Below are 14,639 nucleotides of genomic sequence, written 5' to 3' on the forward strand. Positions count from 1 at the left end.
AAGACTCCCAATGAGATGGGTTGGCCAAGTGGCAGCATCGATGGACTCAAGCGTGGCAGCAGTTAGTGAGGTTGGCCCAGGACAGGGCAATGTTTTGTTCTGCTGTGCATGATGTCGCTATGAGTCGGTTCCAACTTGATGGCACCTAACAACAACAACAAAAATACTAGGTCAGCCCAAATGGGGGAGGGTGCCCTCCCACTCACATTGTGAGCGAGGGTGCCCTCCCATTTGGGCGAGGGTGCCCTCCCACTCACATTGTGGAAACAGGAAACTAGATCTTTAGGGAAAAGTTACATGAGACCAATCCTGATCCCTGGAAAGGATGAGTAAGGAACCTGAACTAAGCAGGGTTCTCTGTTTCTCATTATTGGGGGGTGGGGAACTTGGGGGCGATGCTCATCCCAACTGCCAGACTGATGTGCTGAAGCGGGCAGGGCAGGGAAGCTGAAGAGGCGAGTGGGAAGTGTTGGTCCCATAGGAGTAACTCCTTGCCCCAGCCTGGTGTGGAAGCTGCAGGTCACTAAAGGGACCCTTACGAACTGGGGAAGACAGTAGGCATTTCCTTTTCCCTGGGTTCTCCCCTATGGGAGTTTTGGAAAACAGAAGGAATTGCAGTGCCTAATTTATAAATCTCCTAGTGAGGTGCTAGGTTTAAGACAAAAGGGTACCTTTAGCCATTGTGTCTGTCACCTGTAGAATGGGGCTGTCACCTTTGTGGGCGCTTCCTTTGCAATTATACCATCTAGATCCACACCCTGCAGTCTCTACCTCCCCACCCCCTCCCCACCTCCAAAGCAACAGAGAGGATGATGGTTAGGGGATGGGCCTAGTTGGGAACTAAGGAAAGAGCTTCAGGACTTAGTGCTTAACTACAGGGGATTGGCATGGTTGTGGTGGGGAGTCAATTGTGTGGCCCTTGGCAGCCGCTTCAGAATCCAGCCCCGTACTTCCTGCTCCTACCTTCCACAGCAGGGGCAGATTGGAGCCAGGTGCAGCAGAGTACTTTGTGATTATAGGCTGGAAGCAGTAAGGTATTGGGTAATAAATTGAGAGAACTGATAAGAGTTTTGAACTGGATTGGTTACATCACTTGATTGACTTGATGGTGTGAAAACTGACCCACCTTGTATTCTTAGATTTTATTTTCCAAGAGGTTTTGAGGGGATTATGGTGTAGGAGTCTCCAAGTGTAGTGCAAATGGTTAAGCACTGGACTACTAACAGAAAAGTTGGCAGTTCAAACCTACCCACAGACATCTCGAAAAGTAAGGCCTAGTGACCTGCTTTCTGAAAGGTGGTGGTTGTGTGCCATCGAGTCAGTTCCAACTCATAGGGTTTCCAAGTAGCAACTGATGAGTTAGAACCACCGACCTCTTGGTTGAAAGCGACCTTGAGGTCAAGTGCCCATCCTCTGGTGCCTCACCAGGACTACCTTGTGGAGCAGTTGTACTACATGCTTGGGGTCAGTGCAGTTGGTAGCTACAAAAGAGCTGGTCAGTGATTTAGTTCCAAACAGAACATGTATGACAGCTGATTTACTGTTTTCCTAAATCAGATTGCCTCAGCAAGCAGTTTATAAAAGTTGTTAGGGTACAGTAACATCAGACCAGCTTTGTGATAGCTCAGATGCCGATGGAAAAGCCAGAATGAGGGGAGAAATGGATCATACTAAGAGAAGAAGATCAAGATTTATCCTTCACATTTTAGTTTACGATTTCCAGAGTGTGGGTTTCTGTTCAGTTAGGGGACTGGAAAGGTAAATATGTTTTCCTGAGAGTTTTAAACCCCCACATATATGCTTTTTCACCTTGGTATGTATCTGTATGCATATACAAGAGAGCTTCAGAAGACTCAGGTAAAAAAGATCAGAAGCTGCCTTGAAGCAAGGTTGTAATAATTTTCTATCTTTGTGTTCAGTATCCCTTGCATGTATTATAAACTTAGGTTAACATATGTGCTGGTAGAATATTTGTTCTTTGACTAAAAAAAAAAAATTACTTTTCTACCTTATATTTGTATATTGCAGAAAATCAAAAGAGGAATATGACCAGGAAGAAGAAAGGAAGAGAAAACAGGTGCCTGTAAAACATACTAGTATTATCAGAAGTATTTCATTACTGTTATCTCTTACAAAGTTTATGCCTAGTTTGGGTTATTAAAGTTTAAGATGATACATAACTTCTCAGTTTTCATATTTTCTTGGCAGGAATTTACATTTGATTTTACCTACGAAGAATTAATTTCTATATAATTCCTTTTAGGTTTTCATTCATGCAGCAGCCTACCTTTTAAATTCCTTGATAAAGACCAAATTTATTGATTCCAAAAAACTGCAATAACATACTTTGGGGGAGTGTTCCTTATCAAAAACTCTTTATTTTATGAGCAAAAGAATATTAAAAATCATATTTTACTATCCTCTTCTCCTTGACCCCCTTTTGAAACAGCAACTAAATGTCTCCACATCCCTTAACATCATCGTCTTAACACAAAATGTTTCAATAACACATTTCCCTTTCTTCCCTTAAGAACTATCTCCATAAAGTGCCTAACTTTTCCTAGGGGTAAATTAAACTGAGGTGAGGGAAGGTAGTATTTATTCTTTCCTTTTTCTAGTGATCTCTTGCTCCACATTTTCCTGATTGTCCTAAAAAGGAAAGGAAACTTAATATAAAACATATATTAAGCTGCCTTGAAGCAAGGTGTAATAATTTTCCATCTTTGTCATTTGAAAATAATTTTCCTATTCCCCCCCAGAATGGTGTGTGTGTGTGTAGGTGTATATATATATTATATATGCTTGTATTTTTTCACCATCTCAGCTTCTTTGAAAAATCCAAGGTACCCAGTGCAGAGCAGAATAGAACATTGTGGAATTAAAAAGTAGTTTATTCAACTGAGTAAATCTCGTTTTAGTAAACGGAGACGAAATTCTTATATGTTAATAAAGATTTTTTTCTTTTTTTAATAAAAAGAGAAGAGTAACCTATTCAAAAGCATTATCAGAAGTCATTAGTATTACCTTTGATTATACATTGACTTTATTAGGTAGGTACATCAGGCTTCCTGAATACTATATGTTAGGGACACCTGGAGTCCTGGTGTGGCACTCTAAGATAAGCACTGGCTTGCTAACCGCACAGTGGTGGTTCCAGCCCACCAGCTGCTCCTCAGAAACCCTATATAGGGTTGCTGTGAGTTGAAACTGACTTAGACAATACTTAGCAACAACATGGGCATATGACTTATTTGATGTTTTTTTTCCCCTTTGCTTTTTGTTATGGAAAATTTTAGACACACAAAAGTAGATTGGATAATAAAAAAATCCATGTATACAGTATTAGGGACTTTTGCTTTAGCTATCCATGAACTATCTGGTAATCTCTGTTACAATGTGATTTTCCTCTATTTTTAAGATGACTTAATATCTGTTTATTTAGTCCTCTCCAACATTTAACTGATTTCTTTGGTTTAAGTACACTACTCCATTTCAGAAATGTATCTAAATCTATTTGTGCTAACTTAAGGCATTTCAAAGTACTGCTTTATAGATTATTTTAAATGGAAATGGTGTTGTTCAGTGCTGTTGAGTAGGCAAACCCTTACGTGACCCTGTATAGGGATCGCAAGGAGCAGCTGGGTGTGGCGAACTACCAAACTGGCAGTTATTAATCCAGTGCTTATCCTATAGTGCCACAGTAATTTAATTTCTCCAAAAGTGTCTCCCAGGGATGTGTTCAAGATCACATTACTTATATTGTATGATATGGGGTGAAGTGTAGCTTGTAGCCAATTCTAGCCGAGTCTAAAGCTCTAACTATAATGGTTGGTCACCCACAGTCCTGCATGAGTTGAAACAGACTATTTACCTACCCCATGAAATGTTGTTAAGTGCCGTCCAGTTGGTTCCGACCCATAGGGACCCTGTATAGGGTTTCCGAGGAGCGGCTGGTGAGCTTGAGTCACGGACCTTGCAGTTTAAATCAACCTTGCAGTTTAGCATATTAACTGACAGCACCACACAGGACTCCACTAGATCCATTTATTTTCTCAAAAAAAGAAAACTATATTGCATGAAATGTAGGAGATATGTAATGCTGGCAACGTCTAAAAACGTTTTGTTCATTATCTTTCTAGTAGACACATGTTTATTACTTTACCTACTTAATATCTTTGGATCCCTAAGTAGTGAGTTAGTTGAAAATAATCTAAAACAATTTTTTTTATTGTATTATCGATTTCTGAAGTTATCAGAGGCTAAGACAGAAGACCCCTCAGTGCGTGCTGGTGAAGTTACAAAGGTGAATAACTTCCAAGGAGATGGTGAACACTTTGTACAGCCACCCTCGGGTAAGGTTGAGGCGTACTGAACTTTTCTCTAATAATCTTAATACAGGTAATCCCTGACCTATGACGGGGTTCCGTTCTGATGGCTATGAGGAATAGTTCTGACATGTTGACAGCCTGTTTTTCAGTTTTCATTATTATTTACTTTTACCATCACTATCTTTATAAATCCAATCTCTCTTTGGTTTTGGAGGATGACAGCATGATATATGGAGACCTGATGTGGCACTGTGGGATAATGCACTGGACCGTGAGATCAGTGGTTCAAATTCACCAGCCGCTCCTTGGGAAACCCTGCACAGGAGCCAACTTGACATCACTTAACAACACATGTTGTTAAGTGCCATGGAGTCAGTACCAACTCATAGCGACCTTATGTACAAGAGAATGAAACACTGTCTGGTCCTGGACCAACCTCACAGTCATTGCTATGTTTGAGCCCAATGATGCTGCCACTTAGCCAGTCTATCTCGCTGGGGGTCTTCTTTTTCTCTGACCCTCCACCTTACCAAACATGATATCCTTCTCCACTGACTGGTCCCTCCTGACAATATGTCCGAAGTATGAGAGACGAAGTTTGGCCATCCTGGCCTCCAAGGAGCACTCTGGCTGCACTTCTTCCAACACAGATCTGTTGGGTCTTTTGGCAGCCCATGGTACTTTAAATATTCTCCTCTAACTCAAATGCATCAATTCTTCTATGGTCTTCTGTTTTCACTCTCCAACTTTCACATGCATATGAGGTTATTGAAAATACCATGGCCTGGGTGAGGCACACTTTAGTCCTCAAGCTGACATGTTTGCTCTTCAATGCTTTAAAAAGGTCTTGTGCAGATTGGCCTAATGCAATACGTCGTTTGATTTCTTGATTGCTGCTTCTATGAGTGCATAGCTTCCAGAATCACAGCAACACACAAGCCACCACAATACCACAAACTGACAGCTGAGTGGTGGGAATATTATATTTGAACACCAGCAAAAATTACGTGAGGCAACATTTTGTGTAGTACATATTACTAGTGATAAGATGTACCAAAAAACCTAGAAAGTTGTAGCTGTATAGAAACATTGGTGTAGAGTGTTACTTTTTCATGCATTCTATTTCTGCCTTCAATAGATACACTTTAAATCCTTGGAGGGAGTGTTGAACTCACAAAGAACTTTAAATACTATCCTGTCCCATCATGGTATTTAAAGTTTTCTGTGAGATTAGCTGAAGAATGGCAGGTAGGAAATACTCAGATGTCATCCCCAAATTTCCAAACGAGTCTTGGAAAATAGGAGTGAGCAGAAATCCTTGAAGAAGCTCCCTGCCTGTGTACTGTGCTGGCACCTTGGTATTCTCATCCTTGTCCACAGTGCTTTGTTATTTGATTGTGAAGCTGAACTTGGAATGAAACCAGTAATTACTTTCCCTAGTGAATGAAACATAAGTAGAAAATAGGAGGTAGATAATTTGTCTTAATGTTTAGTCAGAAACTGTTTGAAACCAAAATTAATGAGAATCCTTGTTGGAGAAATATTTAACTTTTGTTTTGCCTTCCCCATATTCTGCAGATTTTGAATAGGATAACATCATTTGAATTACATCTTCAAAAGCACCTGCTTTAGATTTGTGTGAGCTTTGTTTCAACTTGGTAGCCCAAATTTGTTTTTCACAGTGTTCGCTTCACTGTTGTTAAGTGCAATTTAGTTCTGACTCATTGCAACCCTGTATAGGGTTTCCAAGGAGTGGCTGGTGTGTTTGAACTTCTGATCTTGCAGTTCAAACTGACCATGCAGTCTCGTGCTTATCCTACAGCTCATCTCATAGATTGTTTAAATTTTGTCATAATTTGAATAGATTTGTTTTGTCTGGCTCCTTAGTTAGCCATTATGTGAAGCTAGAGAAAACTTGATCTCAAAACATATGTAACTCAATTAGATATATAATAGCACAGGGCAGATGGCAGGTAATTTCAGAAGTAATGATTTTAGTTTCCAAAACAATTCTTTTAAAAAATTGGCATATCAGATTCCAAGAAATTACTTTCCATAAAGTTATGGAAGGCCATTATAAAGACTTGATTTGGAAAGTCTCATAAAGATATTCCACTTCCGTTTGCTCATGTCTCCCAGGTTCTCACACTGCTAAAATGGATAGCATTAGCTTCACAAATTCATGCAGCAAATTGCCAGAGCTGTGATGATCTTTCTTTAGACTTGCTGGCATTCTGATGCTCCTTTTCTAGAAATTAGTGTGGCTGAATATTTCGGCTTTAAGTTTCTCCCAAGGTCTGAGTTAGAGTACTGTATATAAAAATATTTACATCAAACCAACACAAGGAAAGAACTGTTCAGAGCAAGTACACGAGTTGGATATAAACGCTGTGTACTCCTCTGTGTAGATGTGAATTGTACCAACCCGTCTTCAACTTCGTGGTTTCATATTTGGGGGCTAAACCTACAACTACTAGTCACCATCTGTAGGAATAACCAAAGTTTGATCTGTCTGTATATGAAGACCAAACTTGTTTAAACTCATCTTTATGTCTGTGTTAGCTTTAAAGCTCCCTGCCTGGGTTGATTTGGAGAGCAAGCTCCAGGCCTCATCTCTTCCATGCAGACTTCTTTTACTATCCAAGGCCCTGTAGAGGGAGTCTATAATAATCCAGCCTCCCTGGCACTATAGTGGGGCTAATCACCCCATGCTACAGTAGTGGTCCTTGTCACATTTCATACTCATTCTAAGTTCTCTTTCAGTTTTGTTGCCACAAGAATTTGAGAGACTTTTAGAGATGTGTACTGTGTTCTACCAAGAAGCTCTCTGAGAGGGTCGCTATGAGTCGGGGCTGACTCCACAGCACTTAATAACAACTGTGTCCTACCAAGGAGCTCTGGTAGCAGATCGGGCTGTGAACCTCAGGGTCAGCAGTTCGAAACTACCAGCTGTACCGTGGGAGAAAGAGGAGGCTTTCTGCTCCTGTAAAGATTTACAGCCTCAGAAACCCTGTACAGGATCGCTGTGGGTAGGAAACGACTCGACGGCACTTAACAATAACAATTCCTTACATGTTTGGAAGAATTTTCTAGTGAAGCCAGCTTGAGCTGACTTTGTTGTTGTTATGTGCTGTGGGGTCGATTCCGACTCATAGCGACCATGCTTTAAGTACGTAGCATTGTTTCTATATAGGTCTTTGCTTGTCTCATTCTGCTTTCTTTCAGAGCTCCTATGATTACACTGAAAAGGTTTTATCTTTAAAAAAAAATTACATCATCTCATAATGGAAAAAAATGGCTCAAACAAGCAGTTCAAATGTTAGTCACCTGTCTTGGCATAGTCACCACATTGCTGGGAAATACTGAGCTCAGATGTTAACTGTGCATCCATGCAAAAGCTGACAGTATTCGTGTTTATATTCTTTCAACAGATTATAACTTTACATTGCTTTGGAAATCTAAGATTATTTTTATTTTTACCTGCAAGCAAAGTTTTGAAGCCAGCTACTTTACAGTGAGAAATTAGTGTATTGTTTACAGGGTAGCTTGTATTACATTTTACAATCCTATTATAAGATTAGAATCTTTTTGTAACTTTGTTGTTAAGTGCTGGCGAGTCTGTCCCCTGTATAATAGGGTTTTCAAGGAGTGGCTGGTGGGTTTGAACAACTGGCCCTACAGTTAGCATTCCAGTGCTTAAATAGTAGGAACTCAGTATTCATTGAGTTATTGATCATAAGAAACCAAACCATTTAGAAATATTGGGTAGTAGTCAAGCTCCTTGAGGGCAGAGACTATGCTTACCCTTCTCTCCAATGCCTGGCAGTGAAGACACTTAGTACATGTTAACTGGATGAATATCAGAAGGAACAAAGATGAACATTAGCTCATTCTGATGAACCTAGCCTACTGTTTACTATCTTAACCTTTATTAATTGGTCTCATTATCTAATTGCTACCAGAAGTGAAAGCACATTTTGCTCATCAGTCAGTACAACCCTTAGCAAGAAAGCTGGAAGTGTTGCCTGAATCTTCTTCCCTCCCACGAAAAAGCCCGAAGATGCCTGGCTTAGAACATGCAAGCATGGAAGGACCAATAGCGGTAAGTAAGGTGTCACTTAGGAATTCTGAGCAAAATGACAAGGTAATTAAATCAATTAGAGGGTGCTTGTGCCACACATGTAGTACATTTAGATACTTCATTCTTTTATCTGATACAGAATTTATCAGCACTTGGAACAGAAGAGCTGCGGCAACGAGAACACTACCTCAAGCAGAAGCGAGACAAGTTAATGTCTATGAGAAAGGATATAAGGACTAAGCAGATAAATACTGAGCAAACAGGAAAACCTGCTGGGGAGGTAGAGGTATGACTTGCCTTACAGAATGTTCAAAATTTGCAAATTTCAAAATCAGAATATGTGCAAAAAAAGTCTCAGTAATGGATAGACTTATTCATAACCACCCTGCTAAGTGCCAACAGCTTTTCTAAACAGACAACGGATGTTCCGATTTCTGTGAGGCAGACATGACAGCAGTTTCACCAACTCTTACCCTGCTCAGAATGCTCCTTGTCAGTCATCTATTTCACTTGAGCCTTTGGGAAGTGCTTAAAATGTTTTATCCCAGAGCAGCATCTCTCCTCTCCAGAGATTTTACAAAGAGATTTATGTAACCTAATCTACATCTGGCTTATCATCTGAATGAAAATATACTGTTCTTCATAATTTGAGACAGGATATTGGGAGTTTTAGATAGATAAACCCGTTTTATACTGAAGCTATCTTTTCCTTTTTTTTTTTTAATTTAAAGGAAATGACAGAGAAACCAGAAATGACAGCAGAGGAGAAGCAAACATTATTAAAGAGGAGACTGCTTGCAGAGAAACTTAAAGAAGAAGTTATTAATAAGTAATTTTATGAAATAAAAGCAAAAGAGGTCACATTTTCTTTAAAATATAATATTTAAACTCTTAAATTGAGCCTGTTTCAAACAAATACTTTTGAGTTTATAAATGCCAACATCAGTTACTATTACTAAACATTAAAGATGGAAAATGGTGGGGAAGTCAGTTTATACAGACCACATTTTAAAAATGTTGCCTTCAAGTTGATTCCAACTCATAGCAACCCTGAAAGAAGAGAGCTGCTGCAGAGTTCACAAAGCTATTCGTCTTGACCAAAGCAGACTGCCACAGCTATCTCCAGTACAGCAGCTATCAGCTGAGCACTTAACCACTTTGTCACTGAGGCTCCCTTACACTGACAGGTTTAATACCCATTCTGAATACTGTTGTCCTCCTGGAGAGAAGATAAAGAAATGAGTGGCTAGGGCATTCATTCATTCAAACTTACTAATTCTGTGCCTGCTTCGTGATAGGTACTCAGGGTACTGCAATCAAGTAGATTAAGAGTCCCTACCTTCACAGGTGTGGCACTGTGGGCTAATGCATCAGACTGCAAAGTCATGGGAACTGCAAGGTTGGTGGTTCAAGCTCCTTGGAAATCCTATATAGAGAGGGTCACCATGGGTCGGAATCAACTCTATGGCACTTAACAAATGTGACTGATTAAGCTGATTGGAAGGCTTATTTAGAAGGAAGAAAAAGGAACAGTTCAGGGAAGACTGAAGCACACTGAGTAGCTGCAAAGGCAGCATATAAAGGGGGCAGAGCTGGGATGTGAAAAGGAAGCTAGGTTTGTGCTGAATGTGCAGGGCCTAACGGAATTTTAGGATTTTAGATTTTATAGTAAGGGTAATAGAAGTCATTGAAAAGTGAGAAATTACCAAATTTTTCATTTTGAAAACATGTGGCTGCTAAGCAGACTGACTGGTGGGTGGGCAAGAATGATTTTATGTGTGTACCAGGGGTCCTGGCATGTCACTGCAGGTTAATAATGCATTGACTGCAAGGTCAGTTTGAACTGCAAAGTTGATGGTTCAAGCTCACCAGCCACTCCTCAGAATCCCTACACAGGGTGGCTATGAGTTGGAACCAACTCTTTAGCACTAACACCACCAACCAGGGATGAGGCATTCCAATCAGGATATGTATCTTAGGTAGTGGGCATATGAATTTTAGCATTTGAGGCTACAGCAAACAGACCTTGAAAAATAGAAAGGATGTTAAAAATCCTGAATTAGGCACCCATACTAGGAAAGATTGAGTCCGTCGACTCAAGCGTGGCAACAGTAGTCAGGTTGGTCCAGGATCAGGCATTGTTTCGATCTGCTGTGCATAAGCTCGCTATGAGTCGGTACTGACTTGATGGCACCGAACAACAACTAGGAAAGCTATCATTACAACCGAGAAAGGGAACACTCACAGAGAACTGCCATTGGGTAATAGTTCTTTTGTATGTGAAGAGAACTTGGAATAGTTTTCTGTAGTCTGTTTGCTCAGATAACTGAAGAGTAGCAGAATTTTCCCTTCAGAAAATTCCAAATCTTTTGGCCTCCCACATCCAGCCCCTTTTCTAGTGGTGACTCTGTATTTTACCTTCTAATTCCATTTTATCTTCTAAAGTCTATGATATCTTTTAAAATGAATACCAAAATTAGTTTAACTTTAGAAACACCACTGATCAACCTGCAGAAAAATGAGTACAATTTTGTTACATTTTTATCACTAGGTAGACAAAAGGGAATACTAGTGATTAAAACACAGAAATCTGTTTCATGTAACTTTTTATTAAAAATAGTCTTTGTATCGGATACAGTTTACAGATAAAAATTTAAAAGGACCCCAGGCACACGAATGTGGCCTGTGGCTTACTCCATTGAGTGAAGATAATTATAAATTAAAGATATAAAAACTCAGATCAGCCTGAAGGTAGTCATTTGAGAAAACAGCCAACATGTGGAATCTTCAGAGGTGTTCTTTCAAAGGCTATTTTAAGTCTTGTCATATCATTGTGGGTAAGCATGCTCTAGTGTACCATGAAAACAGTTACCCTGCAAAATTCAAGACAACATTCACATTTCTGCTAGAAGAAAAGGTTCCTGTAATGATTTAAATGCTTAAGACTCATGACAGGTCTTCAGAAATGGAAATTAAAGAACTCTTTATAAGACAAAGACAGCATTTCCTACTGGAACGTAAATTTATTTAGGAAAAGTCAAGAGTCGACAGGAAATGTTTTAGATATGGGCTTCTGAGATTACAAGAAAAAATTGAGTGAGAACCCAGAAGAGAGAAGGGACTTGTAAAAGTTCCTTGAAAGAAAACGATTCCATTTAACTTTACTGATCTTGTTTTAAAATATCCTGAGTCTTCTTTATGAGGTGGAAGATCCTTTTCAATTTATGCACATCTAACCAAAAGGTGAGGAAAAGCTGCATTCTGATGCTTAGTTACCCTAACAAGGCCCAGAGATTCTATTTGCCCATGGCCTACTACTTCCAATAAAGACAGTGATGCTTAAAAAAAGTACAACGGACCGCCACTTACTTAGAAATCTTTCATTCAGTTTGGTGTGCAACTTAATGGCGTATACTAATTATCTATGGATACTTTTACTGACTTCCAAGGGATATTGTAAATGGACAGATTTCAAAATGTAGTTAACTTATATTTACAATAAACCAAACAAAAGCAACAATCATGGAATTACAGGGTCACATTTTAATTCCTGAATTTTACAGTTCAGCATTAATATCACCACATGTATACAAATGGTGTAAAACAAGTACAGTGGTATTTTTAATACAAAATAAACATCTGCTTTATGGAAAAACTATACTTCATATCTACACAGACAGCCCATCTTTTCCAAACAATAGCCAAAATTAAAATTAACTACAAAATCTCCAAAACAGAGCAAACTGCTTCAGTTTAAGCTATTCCAGGAAAAATGGACCCGTAACACATTACAAGGGTGATCTAAAGATTGTAGCTAGGATGACTGTTTTTAGCCTTTTTATCTTCTTCCCAATGCATTAAATTGTAGTTTGGGGACATTTTTTTCTCACTTCAGCATGATCTCAGATCATAAGTGAGCAAACTAACATTAAAATATTTACAGTTAACTTGCTGTTCTAAAAATAAAACCTCTTAACTGTTTGCCTCAATTTATTATTTTAAATTCATTTACGTACATGGAATGTGCTTTCACTCATTTAAAAAAAAGCAGCTTTCATATTACACCCTTGTTTGTTTATGGAAAAACTTCATGTGATGCATGCTGACTTTGACACTCAAGTAACTTCTTGGTCCAAAATGGCTTTTAGATATTCACATGCCACTTAATCCAGTACTATTCTTTGCATGTTAGTCTTTATAAATTATACTTTAAAACTTGTCTGCAGCTCTAGAGAGAGGCTTTTCTAACAAAACAAAAAATAACTTCACTTTCACAAAATATGGTACTGGTAAGGCAGTTAGAGACATTGTTTTATCCACTAGCCAAATTTCTAATGAAAATCCTTTCGGAATACTACTGTACTGATTCTTGGCATCTGTTCTCTCTAAAAGTGCTGATTTTAAAGTTACGTAACAACACTGTCCATTTTGAATCCAGTTTGCTTGTTTTTATCCAAATACATACTGAGAATTTCTGGTGTACAAAACAACATGCACTGTAATACAGGGTGTACTTCCCTCTAAATCCCTCTAAGACTGATTTTTTTTCAAACCTTCGAAATGGTCCCAACAGCCTAACTTCATTTTTTATATAGTTGAACTTGTTTTCCATAAAAATTTCTTTTAAAAAGAGGCAACTGATTAAAAGAACATGGCCAGCACCATTATACAAGTAATGTTATTGGGTTTGCAACTGAAGTTTTACAATTGTCTCTAGATTGGATACCCCCTGGAGCAACCCTGCATTAATATTGTTTAATCAACCTTTTCCCTCCCCTAAACCGTCCCAAAACCTGAGACTTTCCTTGCCAAGAAGCTATCTTCCAGGTTCTGGTTACTAACCATTTTTTTTTTTTTTTTTTTAATTTTTTGGACAGCCTGAAAGGCAAACCCCTTAATTACTAGCAAGCAATCAAGTTCCTGGAAAGCCTGGTTTTATACAGAACTAAACTCTCCTAGCTGATTTACTGAGTGTCTTTTGCTCCTCCTTGTATACAAAGTTCAAGTGAGAAAGCATTCTGATTCAGATTTTCAGCTCACTTAACAGTTGCAGCATTTTAGTAAGACCACATATTGAGGGTCCACCAGGAAAGATTTTATGAGCCAAGACGAGGTCTTTTCCTAGGAGATGTTTCTTCTTCTTCATCTTCCTCTTCATCATCTGGATAATCCACTAAACCAACCAAACTTCCCTAATGGGGAGAAAAAAATTAAATACAAATATATACATATAATATATATATAAAACAAAGGAAAAACGTTGGTAAAAAGTTACTTTTAAAGATACTAGATGCATATTTGCAACGAGCAGGTATTCAATTTGTAACAGAACCACTTGAAAGTGTGAATATTTGCTGAGAACTAGTTGGTGGTACTCTTTCTACCTCTCAAATTTTCTATTTGGCTCTTGGATTTTCAATGATATCTCACAATTCAATTTAATATCACTGTAGAAAGATGACAATATTTCTCTAAATAGTAGGAGACTCACAAGATACCATATTCTAGAACTGGGAAGGGCCAAGCTCAAGCTCATCTCTCTTATTTAACTAGGGAAGATAATAGCCAGCCAGGAAAAAATAGTCTCGTTCACCAACACACACATATACATACACATACATATACACACACACCTCATTGCTTTTGAAAACCAGTTTTAGAGGGTGAAGAAATAAAACGGTTTCTAAAAAACTAGAGACTAAAAAATTTAGAACAACAACAAAAAAAATTAGGATGAAGTAGTCCATATTCTTTGTCTTTGGTTAATAACAAGGGAACCCTGGGAGTGTCATGATTAAATAGTTGACCGTTAACTGAAATCCTAGCAGTTGGAACATACCAACCGCTCTGTGGAGATAGCTGTGACAGTCTGCTTCTATAAAGATTAACATACTTGGTAACCCTATGGGTCGGTTCTTCTCTGTCCAATACGGTTGTTATGAGTTGGTTTTCTTGGTTTTATAAGTACTATATAGAACCGTTTGAAACTCCTATTAAAGCTGTAAACAATCTACCCAGAAACTGAACGTGTCCACGCATTTACATTAATTTGAACCAATCATATAAAACCTATTCATATATACTACGGGTTTAAATTCTTTAGGCCTCTAGGGAATGAAGTACAATTGAAGTAATTCATTACTTCATACTAAATAAGGGCCTTCATACTAAAAGAGTCCAGACATCTGAAATTAACACTTTACTAGGATATAGCTGCAACATGAATATTA

The 14,639-nt window shown here is 38.6% G+C and overlaps 2 protein-coding genes across 3 annotated transcripts in view; one reads left to right on the top strand and one right to left on the bottom strand.

The window, feature by feature from the left end:
- The window catches only part of CCDC104 (coiled-coil domain containing 104), a 28,548-nt gene extending 19,238 nt beyond the window's left edge, over positions 1–9,310 (top strand). The window contains exons 6-10 of the mRNA XM_006868014.1: positions 2,029–2,077; positions 4,250–4,352; positions 8,291–8,430; positions 8,549–8,695; positions 9,141–9,310. Of these exons, the coding sequence (XP_006868076.1) occupies positions 2,029–2,077; positions 4,250–4,352; positions 8,291–8,430; positions 8,549–8,695; positions 9,141–9,242 (541 nt within the window). The 3' untranslated portion in view covers positions 9,243–9,310. The remainder of the gene's footprint in view (positions 1–2,028; positions 2,078–4,249; positions 4,353–8,290; positions 8,431–8,548; positions 8,696–9,140) is intronic.
- A 2,622-nt stretch (positions 9,311–11,932) lies between these two features.
- The window catches only part of SMEK2 (SMEK homolog 2, suppressor of mek1 (Dictyostelium)), an 82,820-nt gene continuing 80,113 nt past the window's right edge, over positions 11,933–14,639 (bottom strand). For both annotated transcript variants that reach the window (XM_006868016.1, XM_006868015.1), the window contains one exon: positions 11,933–13,601. In XM_006868016.1, coding sequence (XP_006868078.1) covers positions 13,506–13,601 — 96 coding nt within the window. In that variant the 3' untranslated portion in view covers positions 11,933–13,505. The remainder of the gene's footprint in view (positions 13,602–14,639) is intronic.

The sequence above is a fragment of the Chrysochloris asiatica genome, unplaced genomic scaffold, assembly GCF_000296735.1.
Source record: "Chrysochloris asiatica unplaced genomic scaffold, ChrAsi1.0 scaffold00114, whole genome shotgun sequence".
NCBI lineage: Eukaryota > Metazoa > Chordata > Mammalia > Afrosoricida > Chrysochloridae > Chrysochloris > Chrysochloris asiatica.